We start from the raw sequence: 14,172 nt of genomic DNA on the forward strand, positions 1-14,172 counted from the left end.
CTTCTTCTTCTTTTTCTTAACGATTTGAGCTTTTGTCATCAAATTTTCAACAAAGCTTAATTATGAGATTGTGGAGAAAACAAATTTTAAAAAGGTACAATTTATTTTAGCTGTCGTTTTCGTCAACTTTGGTTCAAGTGTAAAGCAGACGTGGATGGGATTTCCATTTTCAGATACTTTATAGTTTAGATTGTGTGTTGGTTGACAGTAATGTGCAGTTGTGCATGCAATAATTAAATGCATCAATTTTTTTTTTTAATGGCCTTTCTCTTCCACATTGAAATGGTGTTGTTCCTCTGAGCTTACCCATGGTGTGGAATGTTGTTTCCTACCTGGCAACTTCATTCTGAGAAGTAGGCACAATATATCCACCTTTACGTGCATGGTCCTGAGCATATCCAGACTTGATAAAGAAGGCATTTTGTGAATTAGCTAGGGTGGTTCGGCTCGCTTCGCTTGTGTCTCCTCACGTTGTTGCAGAGATTGACGTCACAGATTTGCTGTGTTGGCATGATTTACACCAATCATAATACAAACATTTAATTTCCACAAATTTATTTGTAATATTGGTGATATTATATTTATTTGAAATTTCATTTCTGATATCAGGTCCAAGTGGTCTAAAAGTGGTCAAGGGTCTAAGCTGTTTATTCTATTTGAATGGTTTAAAGGATAGAAATGATGTTCAGGTCAAAGAGGTCAAAAGGGTCTTTGGGGTCTTCATGGTCTTTGGAGTCTTTTGGAACTCCTCAGTCATTTGGGACTTATGGGTCTTTTTCGGTCTTCAGGGTCTTTTGAGTCTTCGGGGTCTTTTGGGGTTTTTGGTGACTTTTGAGTCTTGAGGGTATTTTGGGGTCTTTTTGGGGTCTTCAGGGTCTTTTGGGTTCTTGGGAACTTTTGGGTCTTTGGGGTCTTGGGGGTCTTCAGGGTCTTTTGCATATTAAGAGTACTCAGAGTCTTAGAGGGTCTTCAAAGGTCTAAGATGTCTCAGCAGTCTAAAAGGGTCAAAAGGTACATTTCAATTGTACGTAAATAATAGACATATAGTCACACGGCTGGACGGAGGGACGGACACATGCCGAGACCAGCTCTGTTATGTCCACCCTCGATATCAATGTGGTTTTCATGGTTCATTGTGAATGTCCACAGGGCAACTTTGAAATAGAAATATATAAATATATATATATATATATATATATATATATATATATATATATATATATATATATATATATATATATATCGATGTGCAGATGGGTAATTTACTGCTCTGTATGTCGCAGACTCGTTTTTGTGTTGTGCTGTCGTCACAAGATGTAAAAAAGCTGTTTTGGAATTGAGGATCCGTGTCAACATTGTGAATTAGCATAGCGTCTGTTATTTTCTGATTGTTGAAAATATTTCGCCTCTTAATTACACCCACATGGGATTAGACACTTCTTTTAATTTTCCATCATTTCCCGACTAAGTCACACTTTCTATTCGTGACCAAGGCTCATAGAATAACTTCTACAGTATTATTTTGAATACTAAGGATTTCATCAAAGTGGTCAACTGGGCCTTGCGTTCACAGACAACAAACAGACAGACAGACAGAGAAGCAGACAGACAGAAGTGAAAACAACCAATGTCCACCTTAATTGGCAGAGGTAATTAAGTCAGAAGCTAACTGCAGGCTCAAAGCAGGCAAAAGCAATTCATCATACAAATCTCCCTTTCTTCCCTCTTTCCTCTTTTCCTTATTTTCCTCAATTTTCTGAGCATTTTTTTTTTTTAATTGGGGGCTCATGGAAAAGCTGCTCAAAAAAAGCAGTTTTTAAAAATGCAACAACATGCGAGAAGCGTAGAGAAACAAGAGGCAAAAACGGTGACAAACGACGACGGCGAGTAAAGTGAAGTTGCAAACAGAGAGGAGAGAACAATCGGCAAGAGGAGAATATATTGTCAACCGTCATCGAAGACAGCATGCACTCATGGTGGACAGCAGTCTTTATAGACTGGAGGGAAGGGAAAGACAAGACTTACTCGGAGAGGCAGTTCCACAGACGAGAGAATAAAGGAGTTGAAGTCGGCTGAAAAATTGGTCCAATCAAGGGTAAAAATAGGAATGGGTTAGCCACAGAGTGTTTGCGACACTGCGGGGCGAGTGAGGACCGGAGGGCAGATAGGGTGGGAGGAGTGAAAATGAAACCTGGCTGAAGCAAGCAGCATCGACGATTTGGATCAAAAGCTGCTGAAAACTTATTTTTCCTTGAGAATCATCATGTTACTTTCGGATTGTAGATGATGAGCTCATAGGTGAGGTGATGTGCCTGTCCTACCTGTTATGTCCACCCTCGATATCAATCTGGTTTTCATGGTTCATTGTGAATGTCCACAGGGCAACTTTGAAATAGAGTTCAAATGCTACTCATAGGAAAATATATATATATATATATATATATATATATATATATATATATATATATATATATATATATATATATATATATTATATGGAAACCATTCAAATGCCCTCTTTCCAAATCATAATCGAAAACCATGAAGATTTAAACGTTTACGGCCAAGAAACTTTGACACCTATCTGCGAAAGCCTTACTTTGTAATAATACTGGCCACAGATCGCAGATCTCTGGCAATCCCTCACTTAGCGGCCTAAAAACAGGATTTGGTTAAACTTAAAAATACCATGAAATCTCACTGTTATGGCAAGGTGATGATGTTACCCTGGTTACGTGCATACCTACACTTGATTTATACATTATAAGGCAATGAAATGTGTGAATTTTACCCACATCCTTTCATCTACGGAAGTATTACCAAATTGATTGTGGCTCAGCACTTTCATAAGCCACTGCGTATGTATTAGTGGACAAGGACAGCAGTAGACAACAGACAGGTCAACACGGTACTGTATACGGTATACTTGAACCTGGGATCCCAACCTCAAGAGCTACATAACAGCTGGCAACACAAAACAGACGAACCTTAGCTCATGTACTCACCTTGCTTCTTGTCGTTTTATGAGACAGAGCAATATGCCACAGCAGCTGTCGGGTATTGGAAAACCCAAAGTCTTTTCGGCACGTTTTGTTTATAATAATCACCCATGGTAGTTTTGTTGTCGCACAGGACTGTTCTGCTCATGTGAGTGTCGTCAAACAATAATTTCAGGAAAGATGTCCAGTCCGAACTTATAAAAACGCAGTCTCTGTGCTTTTCCTTCTGCTTGTCTCATGTTTTCCATCCATCTTTTTTTTTTGGTGGAGGGTATGTTTGGGTTTTCTTTTCCTCAGGTTCTCCGTTTAGTCTCGCTTGGTGAATTTTGATCTTGGTGATATTTTCTGACAGCATGAGAAAAATGGCACTGCAGTTTGGTGTGGGCCGCAGGCTCGCGCATTGCTCTCGAATTCGACGTGTGAAGGTTTTAACCAGTGAGGCAGAGCTGGTAGCGTTCGCCCTTGTGTCTCTGTGACAGCTGAAGATCTTCGGGGCATTTCGTGTACGCGAGATCGAGACCCCATGGGAACTCCAGAATTTGGAGTAATCATGCATCTGCTTTGGACAGACTTTTCCAACTTTCATATGCAAAAGTTATTTCCCCGGCAGCAGTCTCCACGGTCTCATGATGTATTTGTCAAATGATAAAACAAAACTTTCAACCTTTTTTTTCCTGACTAGTTGCTGACACTGATTAAAATTGTCTCTTGTACCGCTGTTGTTATAACCGTATTGGAACTTTGTTTTAACTTCCTGGCACGGGAAGGTGGGGTGTGCTGTTAAGTTAGTGTTATGCAAGAAATATGTCGGGTGGCTTGGTATCCCCTCCCCTGTGGCAGTCGGCAGAGAAATTTAGAATTTTGCCAGGGTACAGACACGTAATTATTCCGCCTTGCGTACGGATTTGAAATTAAATCTTTAAATGAGTATGAGTAGAATGGACAGCCAACATTCTCTCAGAAGGATACCATACCAGATGATGCTCTGCCTGTGAAGCAGCATGGTGGATGAAGAGTAAAAGGAGGAGGAGGAAGGGTGGTGGTGGTGGTGGTTGTGTAAATTAAAAAAAAAAGCTAATTTTAGGAGAGAAAAGGACTGAGAAAATAGAGGGTGAAAGAGTTGTGGGGAAGAGAGAAAAGAGGAAGTTCGGAGGAGAAGGAAGTTTAATTTGTGTGTACGAGGATTTTGATTTGTGGTGGGACAGGGCAGCAGTTTACAGTTAAATCGATGGACGAAATTGACTTGATGTTGATTGAGGTATGCCAACCGCTGTGGAAAGCAAGGAGAAGCTGACGTTTCGGGCATTAGCCCTTCGTCAGGTCAAAGGAGAGAGGGTTAATGCTCGAAATGTCAGCCCCTGTTGCTTGCCAAGGCGATTAGCATATCCTCGATCGACATTCTGTTCATTGCATCCGTTATGCTACCTGTCCACCAAGGAAGATCGACACGCTTTCACGAGCAAGTCCTTAACTGTGCATTTACATCCTTCCTGAGACAAGATGCTCCACTAACGCTGAGCATTTTAAAGCATTTTTTACTTCTCATTTGAAATCCAGGTGAATTATTTGTGTGCATTTTCTTCTCATAATCCTTTGATTTTGGTGTTTCAGCACAGTTTCGATCAGGACCACATTTTTTTTTTTGTTTTAACTTCCATTGGAGAGAAAAAAGCCTTTGATTTCCGAGGGACAGAGAAAGGGAAGTTTTAACTTTGTAGCTGATGCTGCGAAGAGATCAGTGCCTGTTGTCATTCACAAAACACGATTCCCCATTTGACTTTGCAGGAACTGACAAAATGCAGTTTGCCGGAAGCCAAAATCATCATGAAGGAATGGTGCTTTAGCTGATGACGGAGCAGCAGGACTTTCTTGCCATACATCCCCATTTATATGGATTTGTCTCGTATATTGACTAATTTAAAACCTCACCTCGGCACTGAAGTGTGTGTGTGTGTGTGTGTGTGTGTGTGTGTGTGTGTGTGTGTGTGTGTGTGTGTGTGTGTGTGTGTGTGTGTGTGTGTGTGTGTGTGTGTGTGTGTGTGTGTGTGTGTGTGTGTGTGTGTGTGTGTGTGTGTTTGTTTGTTGTGTGTGTATTCGTTACATTGTTAAGAAAGAAAAGTACAAAAGTTGTCTAACTCCCCAATGCTCATATCACCATGGAGACTGATGTGAAGTGCCACAAAAATGCTTTCCACTTGCCAAGATCCTGAGGCATTGTCCTTTTCAACATTTTATTCCGTGTTTGTTTACTCCAGCACCGGGTTCTTGTTGAAGGTATCACAGCGATTGATTTTCATGCAGTGGCTGCGGCTTTGCTTTAAAAAAAAACATAGACGACATTGAAACGCTGACAATCACCGCACCCAGGAGGCCAGTCAACCCCACTGAATCCAGTATTCGGGGCCTGGGAGGCTTTGGAGAAATGGAAGCAAATTTTTCACAAAAGAGCGAAATTATCAAGCTTATTATTTAATTTTACAATTTACTTATTGGGATGCGTGTAAACACTGTGAATATGCATTGTTAACAGGAAGCATTTCCTCGTCTCCTGATTCCTCCACTGTTGAATACAAACAGTTATGGGTTATCGTGTCTCGTTGATCGGAATGCACCAATTTGTGCCAGTGTTAGCACAGCTTTTGGGTGGAACACGGTGAATCGGATTGAGGAATACTGGATCCATGGGTCTGCACAGGGGTTTGACAGCATGTTTTGGCCTCCGTTCCAAATGGACTTCTCGCATAAGCTGACAATGAGAACCTCCCCAAAAATTAATTGGTTGCAAAGAATGACCATAAATATTGTCTGATCTATATGTTGTACTCCCCCTTCCACTGTCTGTGGAACAGGGACGTCGAGGAGATCCTGGTTTGCCCGGAGGTCGGGGGCCGATTGGTCCACAGGTAGGAAATATGCAACAGCTTTGTGATCTAGCTATTGTCTGGAGATTATATGACTTTGTCCATACGTAAATTGACACGTCTGATATGATTTATGATCATTTCCATGGGAGTGTATGTGACGATATATGACCACATGGGAGTGTATGTGACGATATATGACCGCATGGGAATGTATGTGACGATATATGACCACATGGGAGTGCATACATGATTGGTCCACCGAGTCTTTGTTTGCTATATTCTTGACTCTCTGGTCCAACAATTTCAAGATGTTTGCTGTACGATTTCAATGTTGTTTTTAAGAGTTGGAAACTCTCAGAAACACATTTCCACAAGTTTATCTTCCTTCTCCATTATCCAAAGTACTTCTGTCATTACAGACACGTCATGCATCGAGAGGCAAGAGACAATTTCTTTCCATTTTTCCGATTAGTTTGTGACTGAATAAGCAATGAAGAAAAAAGATGAACAGAAAAAATTGCAATGAGATTTTTTTTTGTAAGATGTGATAAACCACAAGCAACAATATTTACTATGCTTCATCAGCTGTAAGATGTTGAAAATAATTGTAGGCCTGAATAATATGATACAACTACGACTATGACTACTGCTACATGTTTATTAGCCCAAATTATTCCCATTTCATTGTAGGGTCGGTCAGCCATGGAAAGTTTTTGACTCTAGTCTTTCACGAACCTGCTGTTCAGGACTAACGTTCAAATGAAGTGGCAGGAATTTGTGATTTATTCAAGGTGACAGCAATAACTGACATGCTTTTCCCCAAAAAACAATGTGGAATCTTTAACATCCAAAAAACGTCCATCCCAAGGATGGCGCACACAAAGATGCCTCGCCCCGGCTGCAAAACACCAATACAACAGTTTGCAGTCACATCGGGAATCCCACCCAGGCTAAATGGCTCCAAGCTATGTCAGACGAAGAAAAATAAATAATTGCAAATATCTTATAAAATGCCATCACACTAAAATATGCAATTTGGTGTCCGTCCATCTGTCTGTCTATCTGTCTGACCACAACACATTTGGTTGTTACTCATCCAATATCAACCAAACTTACCAGGGAGACGAAGGATCACACAATGGAGGTTGTGGAGACTTAATTCCCCCCCCCAACTCTCCCAAAGGTTTTATTTTTGCCTTGGATATACTCCATGTTCAGGTGTAGGTTATCAAATAGCTAATCATGGCATTTCTTGAGAGCACACCTCCTGGAAGTGGAAAATATTATAACTACAAACTATTCAATCAATTCCATCCAATGTATGGTTGTGATTAGCCTTTTAAACAGTCGTGACTGTTATTTAACACAAGACTAAAATAAATTTGGAGATGAAACCCCAAATCTTTGATGCATTCAATGCTTATCGCATCTCCCACAGACTAATGGACCCAAGCAGTCTCGACTTGTTAGGCCTCGAGGTAGGCCGCTAGCTCGGCCACAATAATCCGCAGCAAATACAGGTGCTCAATTGAATCTTTAAGCATGAATGATGTATCCCATTGCCTGTCCGATTTTTCTAGCGATCAGATTATATTTTAACTGGACACAGATTTTTTTATAACTTATATTTTGGAGCCTCAAACGTGATTTCTCATTGGCATGGCTTCATGCAATATTTCCCCTGACACCCTTATGACCCAATTGTGACCTGTATTTTATGCGTAACCCCATTCCTAATGGTCACTAGCATTGTTTAATACTCACCTGAGGGAAATTTGGAGAAAATTGGACGTACTTACACATGGGCGGTGTGAAGGCTAAGAGCCGCTGGTCCACGCACCGATCAGAAGTAAAAAATATTATAACCAGTTATCCAGTTCCCTCAAGTCGTGGCCGACTTCTGGTGACGTTCATGAACAGATTTCTCCAAACATCCCCATCCTGCACTGCTTTCAGAAGCTCTGGCAGAGACAGCTTCGCTGCGGTCTGCACCGCCATCAATCCAGCACATACAGGTCCTCTTCCTCTTCTTTCCTCAACCAAACCCAGCTTCGTTGACTTCTCCAGACTTTCGTTTTTCTCCATGAATGATGTGTCCAAACGAAGTATGACAGTTTCTGTTTTTGCATCAGCGCTTCTGGTGTACATGGCAGTCTAATTTCTTCAAACACCGATTTGTTTGTTTTTCTTGCAGTCAATGGAATTTTTAACAGTTGTCTCTACAAGAGATTTCAAAACTGTCAATCTTCTTCGTTTATTTCTATTTGACCATTCATGACCCACATTCTGTTTTTTCTGGTGTACATACAGGAAGCAAAACAGACCTGGTGTTGGCGTAGTGGTGAGGGGAGCGGCTTGGGATCCAAAAGGTCCTGAGTTCAAGCTCCGTTGGCCGCTTAAATTAATACACCAGGGGGTTGACTCAGCCTGTCATCCTTCCGAGGTCGGCGAAATGAGTACCAGTATACTGGGCCGGTGTATGTCCCGTTATAATAGGTGTACCATATCCCTGTGTCGTAAGAGGCGACCAGGGTTGCGTCAGGAAGGGCATCCGGCGTAAAACCTGTGCCAAAGCATTATGCGGATCATAATGGATGATCTGCTGTGGCGACCCCTAACGGGAGCAGTCAAAAGAAGAAGAAGACATACAGGAAGCAAAACACGCAAAACAGGATGCAACAACAACAGTAGAGACACATGCAAAGGAGCAGTAGAGAGTGGGGGGGGGGCATCAACATCCTAGTTGATGGCCAATATAGAGGGGGGCAGACAAACAATGGGTGTGGGGAGGAATGGGGTACAGGAGAGGATGCATCTGGAAAACAAGCTGGAAACAGAAGGAAACTCCAAGGAGGGAAAACTGGAAATTTGGAAGGAGGAAGGATTTGGGTTGGGTTGATGAGGGAAAAAAAGATCATGGTTTTGGATTGGGGACAATTTGAGGTGGTGGTGAACAGCTGTCTTGAAGAACCTGCAGGGGAGAATGAGATCGAAGAGAATGTGGAAGTTGGTTCAACAGGTGTAGAAAAAAGAGGAATGAATGTGTGGAGGTGAGCAGTGATCTTTTCATTGCAAATGGAAATACCAGACTCCTCCGTGTTTGTTTTGTCACATCTTTGTCTTTCCAGATCATTGTCAATCTTGACATTACTGTTCTCTCCAACGCTAACCTTCCATTAATGTCTCCTCCACATTCTCCACTCACTTCAACCCGAGAACCCAAGAAGATGAAACTTTCCACTATTTCCACCTGCTCTTCTCCAAATCTGAACACATCAATCTCTTCAGTTGACAAGATTTTAATGTTTTCGGTTAAAATAAAGAACAGATTTTTTTCACTTTTCTTCTTCACCGTCTGCAGCAGTTTCATCAAGTCCTCCTTACTTTCTGCCAACAGAGTGGTATCATCAGCATACCTTAGGTTGTTGCTACATCTTCCATTAATCCTGTCTCGAGCCTCCATGTCATCCAAGATAGATTTTTCATCAAAATTCTTATAATCACAAATTAATCAGTCAATTCTGTCTGATGATAATGGCATAATTATAATGTAAATAATAATATGAGCACAGGATGGCTGAGTGGGATGCACACTCACCTCTAAGCTGTCTCGCCTGAGTTTAATCTTGACTCAGCTACAAACTGTCATCCTGGTGTTTCAACAATGTGTGTGCCGTCCCTCCGATGGACATTAAACTGGGTATCGCATCTGCAGGCATTAGCTACTGGACATTAAAGATCCCATGGTGCTTTTCATGAAGATTCGGTGAGCTATCTCTGGAGCCCTGAGCAAATTACAAATTCCTGCCCTCACCTTAGTCAAATATCAGGCCTGGCCAGCTGGTTCGTGAAAGACTTGGGCCAAGCTTCCCTCAGCCAACCTCACAAGAACGTGGGAATAATTATGGCTGTTAAAGAAGAGAAGAAGAAATATATTAACGCACCACCGTCCATACGTCACGCGAAGAAGGTGGACATCAAGCATTTTACCTTCGGAAGACATTTTTCCATTAAAAATGGTACGTAGGCAATAACAATAATAACATCATGATATCGAATTTATTTCAAAATAATAATATTAATAATAATGACAATATTAATAACTAGAACAGCACTCAGGAGAGCACAGGCCTCTGCCAGGTTGAACACTACGTTTTGTGTTCCATGAAAAGGCTGGATCTGGATCCTGACCTGAACCAAAATCAAATTGGCTTGTTCTCGTCACACAACCAATTCGTCCACCAAATTTTGTCGAAATCATCCATAATTTTTTTTGAAATAATGTGCTTCATATAGTTTTTAGCCATATCACTCGACAATGGTGAAGAATCACATGAAAAAATTCTTCTATCCGGATCTGGATTTGGATCTTCACCAAAATTGAATCAATTATTCTGGGGCACACACACAACTTCTCCACTAAATTTCATCCAAATGAGTGCACAACTTTTTGAGATATCCTGCACACAAACAGACAGACGGACAGATAGAAAGTGGTGAAAACATAACCTCCTTCACCTTCGGTGGCAGAGGTAATAACCTGATGTACATACATGAAGAAAAAACATCCGTACGGCTTATGTGCATATATGTATATCAAATCATGGTTATATACCTGGGATCATTCCAATTGTTTGGGCCATGCACTAACACCCAGAGCTCAAGCCTGAGGCCTGCCGATCTGTGCTGCTTCATGCAATGGCAACGCATGATATGATTGGGGTGGAGTCAGGCTCGCCGAACATTTACCCATGTATGTCATCTGATATTTTTTAAGTCCAAAAAGGGCATAAGTCTGTGAAAAAATTGATGAAATGCCATGAAACTCAAACTTGTTCTGCAACTTATAATAATACCATGTACAAGTTTCATTTGAATATGTAAAAGGGTAAGGGAAAAATATCTTAACAACAGGTGGGACAGATGGATGGATGGATGGACGGACAGACGGAGAGCAAACCTATATATAGTCCCCTTTGGTGAAACGGGGATGGGACTAATAACATGGCTGAGTCGAAAGCATCATCATCTAAGTGAGCATGAAAATGTATAATTCAGACAAAAAGGACTTTTAATACAAATGTAACTCAACTATGCAGAATGGTGGGCACACATAACCAACAATCCCTTTCCCCCCTTATCCCCTGGCCACTCCCTAATAGGGAGTGTATGTTTCGAAGAAAACGAAAATACCACTTGCACTCACTTGCCTACATTAATCATGTGACTGTACCTTTTTCCCTGGTGTTGGCTTAATGGTTAGGGTGGTGGGCTTGGGATCCTTGGGTCCTGAGTTCAAATCCCACTCGGCTGTTGAATTAATACTAGGTGGGGTTAACTCTGCCTGTCATCCCTCCGAGGTTGGCAAAATGAGTGCCAGCATGCTGGTATATACTGTGTCGAGTGGCGAGCCATCCAGGATTGTACCCAATAGCCAAGGAGACTGCTTCGGCATCACCAACACTCTGCAGAGAGTATGGTCCCATTGGATGGATGGATGGATGGACTTTTTCCTACAGGGGATTCTTCTTCTCTGATCTGCTGTACACATTGTTTTTGTTTTGTTTGTTGCTTTTGTTTTAAAGCTATCTCGCTGAATTTGTGCAAATTTTGTCCTTTGAAAGGACCTGCAGGCTGTGGGCATTCTTCAACTTGTTCGCTTCCAGTATATTTCAGGTTTAAACGAAGTCAGAGTTTCTTCACTGCTACATTCAGAATGCAGATTTTGTGGTGGATTCATCTCCTTATACTTTCGTGTTCTGCTGTAATGCACCATCTCACTTCCCACAATTGGTCTCTCCGCCATTATTGCCTGCTTATTTATTGCCGGTTCCTTGGCATGGCACTGTGATTCATTGCTTCTTGGTTTGCCACTAGGTGGAATTCTTTCCTTGGTAGCCCATGTAAAGAGCGATGCATATTCAGTTCCTTTCGTGATTCTGAATCCATCCTGTTATAAAATGGTTTGATAATCAAAATTTCCCTTCTTCAGAACACCCTGGCTTTAAGCTGCCAGAAAATTACTTTTTGTACCTGCAGCTTTTGGAGAACAAGCTCACCATGATAAGGAAGTTGGCACAGCCTTCATCATCAGAGGCTGTTTGAGGCCTTGATGATGTGAGCACCTCATCCTCGATCCCACCGTGGCTGTTCTTGTCCATTTTATGATTCATTATCGTGATTATTCATTTTCCATTGAGAGATCCCTCCTTGGGAATTAGCAAAAACAACACCTCTTAAAGGAAAGTTTACAAGCCAGGAGCATTTTAAGATTCAGTCTTTGATACATGTTTCTGCCTTAAAAGTTTTGAAGGAGAGACTAAAATTGCTGAAAATATAAAGCCTTTGGTTCCACCATTCTTCTATGAGGGACGGAAATAACATGAGGGGTGTGTGTGTGTGGGGGAGGGGGGGTAATGTAACTCCACTGTCCTGGTTGTCCTGTTACATCCTGATCCGTTCAGTGTACTAGCTCTCCTATGAGCCTTGACTTTGTATGCAAACCCCCCCCCCCAAAAAAAAACAAAAAACAAGAGTTATCCCAAAGTTACATTACTCACACAGGAAACTTAAAAGTAAAATATCTGCCTAAATACATCGTCGTACATTTAATGTCCACATTGCGGACAGTTCTGCATGCATCACCCCCAGCTGGTAAAGCCCCAAGTTTTTTTGCTGATCTGATTGAAGCAGGAATCCGACCAACTTTAGACAGCTCTAAGATCAATATGATGATCATGCAATGTTGTTGTAACAATTAATATAATTCAAAGTAGATTTAATAATCCAATTGCACCGTCTAACATCATCCACTCGGTCTCTGTACGTATGAAAAGGTTTGCTTTTCACATTTGCTTTGCCAAGATGCTGAAGGGTGGAGAAGATAATTAATGGACTCGACGTAGTTTCATATCGTGAAATGAATGTCCTTGACATTCAGACAAATTGTGCAGTAAAACCTGAGTTGTGTGTTTAAGTCACCGCATGTACAGGTCAGTATTTTTGCAATGTCAAATCAACTGGATGGTTCATCTGTATTACCTTGGAAGAGAGGTTTTGATCAATCATACTCCAAAACGTTCTTATACATTTTTAAGTGAAAACTGTTCTTGTTCGGCTGGACCACAATTCGTGGCTTTTTTGGACGGTTGGGACAGACAGGCATTTGCGCATTCGTTTTCCTGGACAATGGAAACATCCGTCTTGACATTGTCACAAAAACGTATCGGTGAAGAAGGACACATACATGGCATGGGTATCCTTGTAAACGAGGATCTAATTTATGAAAACCATGACATGAAAATACGATACTCTCCTTGTGAAGGGTGTTCTATGATGTAGAGTGTTTGGATCCCACTTTTGGGAATATGAACACATTGCTCATTTATTCTTGCAATTCGTACATGTTTTTCTTTGTGACTCTGTCTACACTATACTGTGTTGGGTTCATTTCAGGTCTGCTTGCAACAGCACCCGATGCTTGTTGTGCATCATGTACACACAGATTAAGCATCGGACTTTCGGAGAAAGCGACAAAAATAATTTTGCATCAATTTATGATGATGGACAAAGCAACGCGGTAGGGCTGACGGGATGGCCAAGAGTTACGTACACTCGCCACTAAGCTGTATAATGTATAGAGCTTGGGTTTGAATCCTGACCCAGCTCTAAACTGTCATCCCGGTGTTTCACAGGTAGCGTGATTCATCAGCGTGTGTACCTCTGATGGACGTTAAACAGGAATCCCGTCTGTCAACGTTCATTGGTGGACGTTAAAGATTCCATGGTGTCCTTTGTCAAGAGTAGGCAAGATATTTTACTTCGGGCCTATCCCTAACAATTTTTAAACCAATTATAGGATGAATGGAAAGTTCTTAAATATGTATATTTTTTATTTTTATTATTATTATTATTTTAAAAAAAATCTAACCAGACGTGCTCTCATACTAAAAGGTCTTTTTTGTTTTTTTATTTACAGGGACCTTCTGGAACTCCTGGATTGCCAGGACCACCGGTAGGTCATCATGCAAGATGGTTCCCTTAAAATAAACAGGTTACTTTCAAAGTAGGTCTGGAGAAACTCCCTTTCCTATCAATTCCAATGGTAGTGAATGCCTCCACCACCTCACCCCACTTTTCCACCTCCTTTTCCTCCCCTCTTTCCTGTGTACATGCCTGGTGTTTGCTTCGGGTTCGGCTGGTGGGCTTAGGATCCTCGGGTCCTGAGTTCAAATCCCATTTGGCTGTTGAATTAATACCAGGTGGGTTAGATTCAACCTGTCATCCTCCTGAGGTTGGCAAAACGAGAA

General features: G+C 41.4%; 1 protein-coding gene across 8 annotated transcripts in view; it reads left to right on the forward strand.

Annotated features, from left to right (window-relative positions):
• Positions 1-14,172, forward strand: part of LOC147012715 (uncharacterized) — a 286,616-nt gene that overhangs the window by 133,863 nt on the left and 138,581 nt on the right. For 7 of the 8 annotated variants that reach the window (XM_085853811.1, XM_085853813.1, XM_085853814.1 and 4 more), the window contains 2 exons: positions 5,849-5,902; positions 13,842-13,877. In XM_085853811.1, coding sequence (XP_085709937.1) covers positions 5,849-5,902; positions 13,842-13,877 — 90 coding nt within the window. The remainder of the gene's footprint in view (positions 1-5,848; positions 5,903-13,841; positions 13,878-14,172) is intronic. The other variant, XM_085853818.1, reaches the window with a different exon arrangement.

Source organism: Eptatretus burgeri, chromosome 14 (genome assembly GCF_056783735.1).
Source record: "Eptatretus burgeri isolate ZD-2024b chromosome 14, Ebu_testis_v1, whole genome shotgun sequence".
In the NCBI taxonomy this organism is placed as follows: Eukaryota; Metazoa; Chordata; class Myxini; order Myxiniformes; family Myxinidae; genus Eptatretus; species Eptatretus burgeri.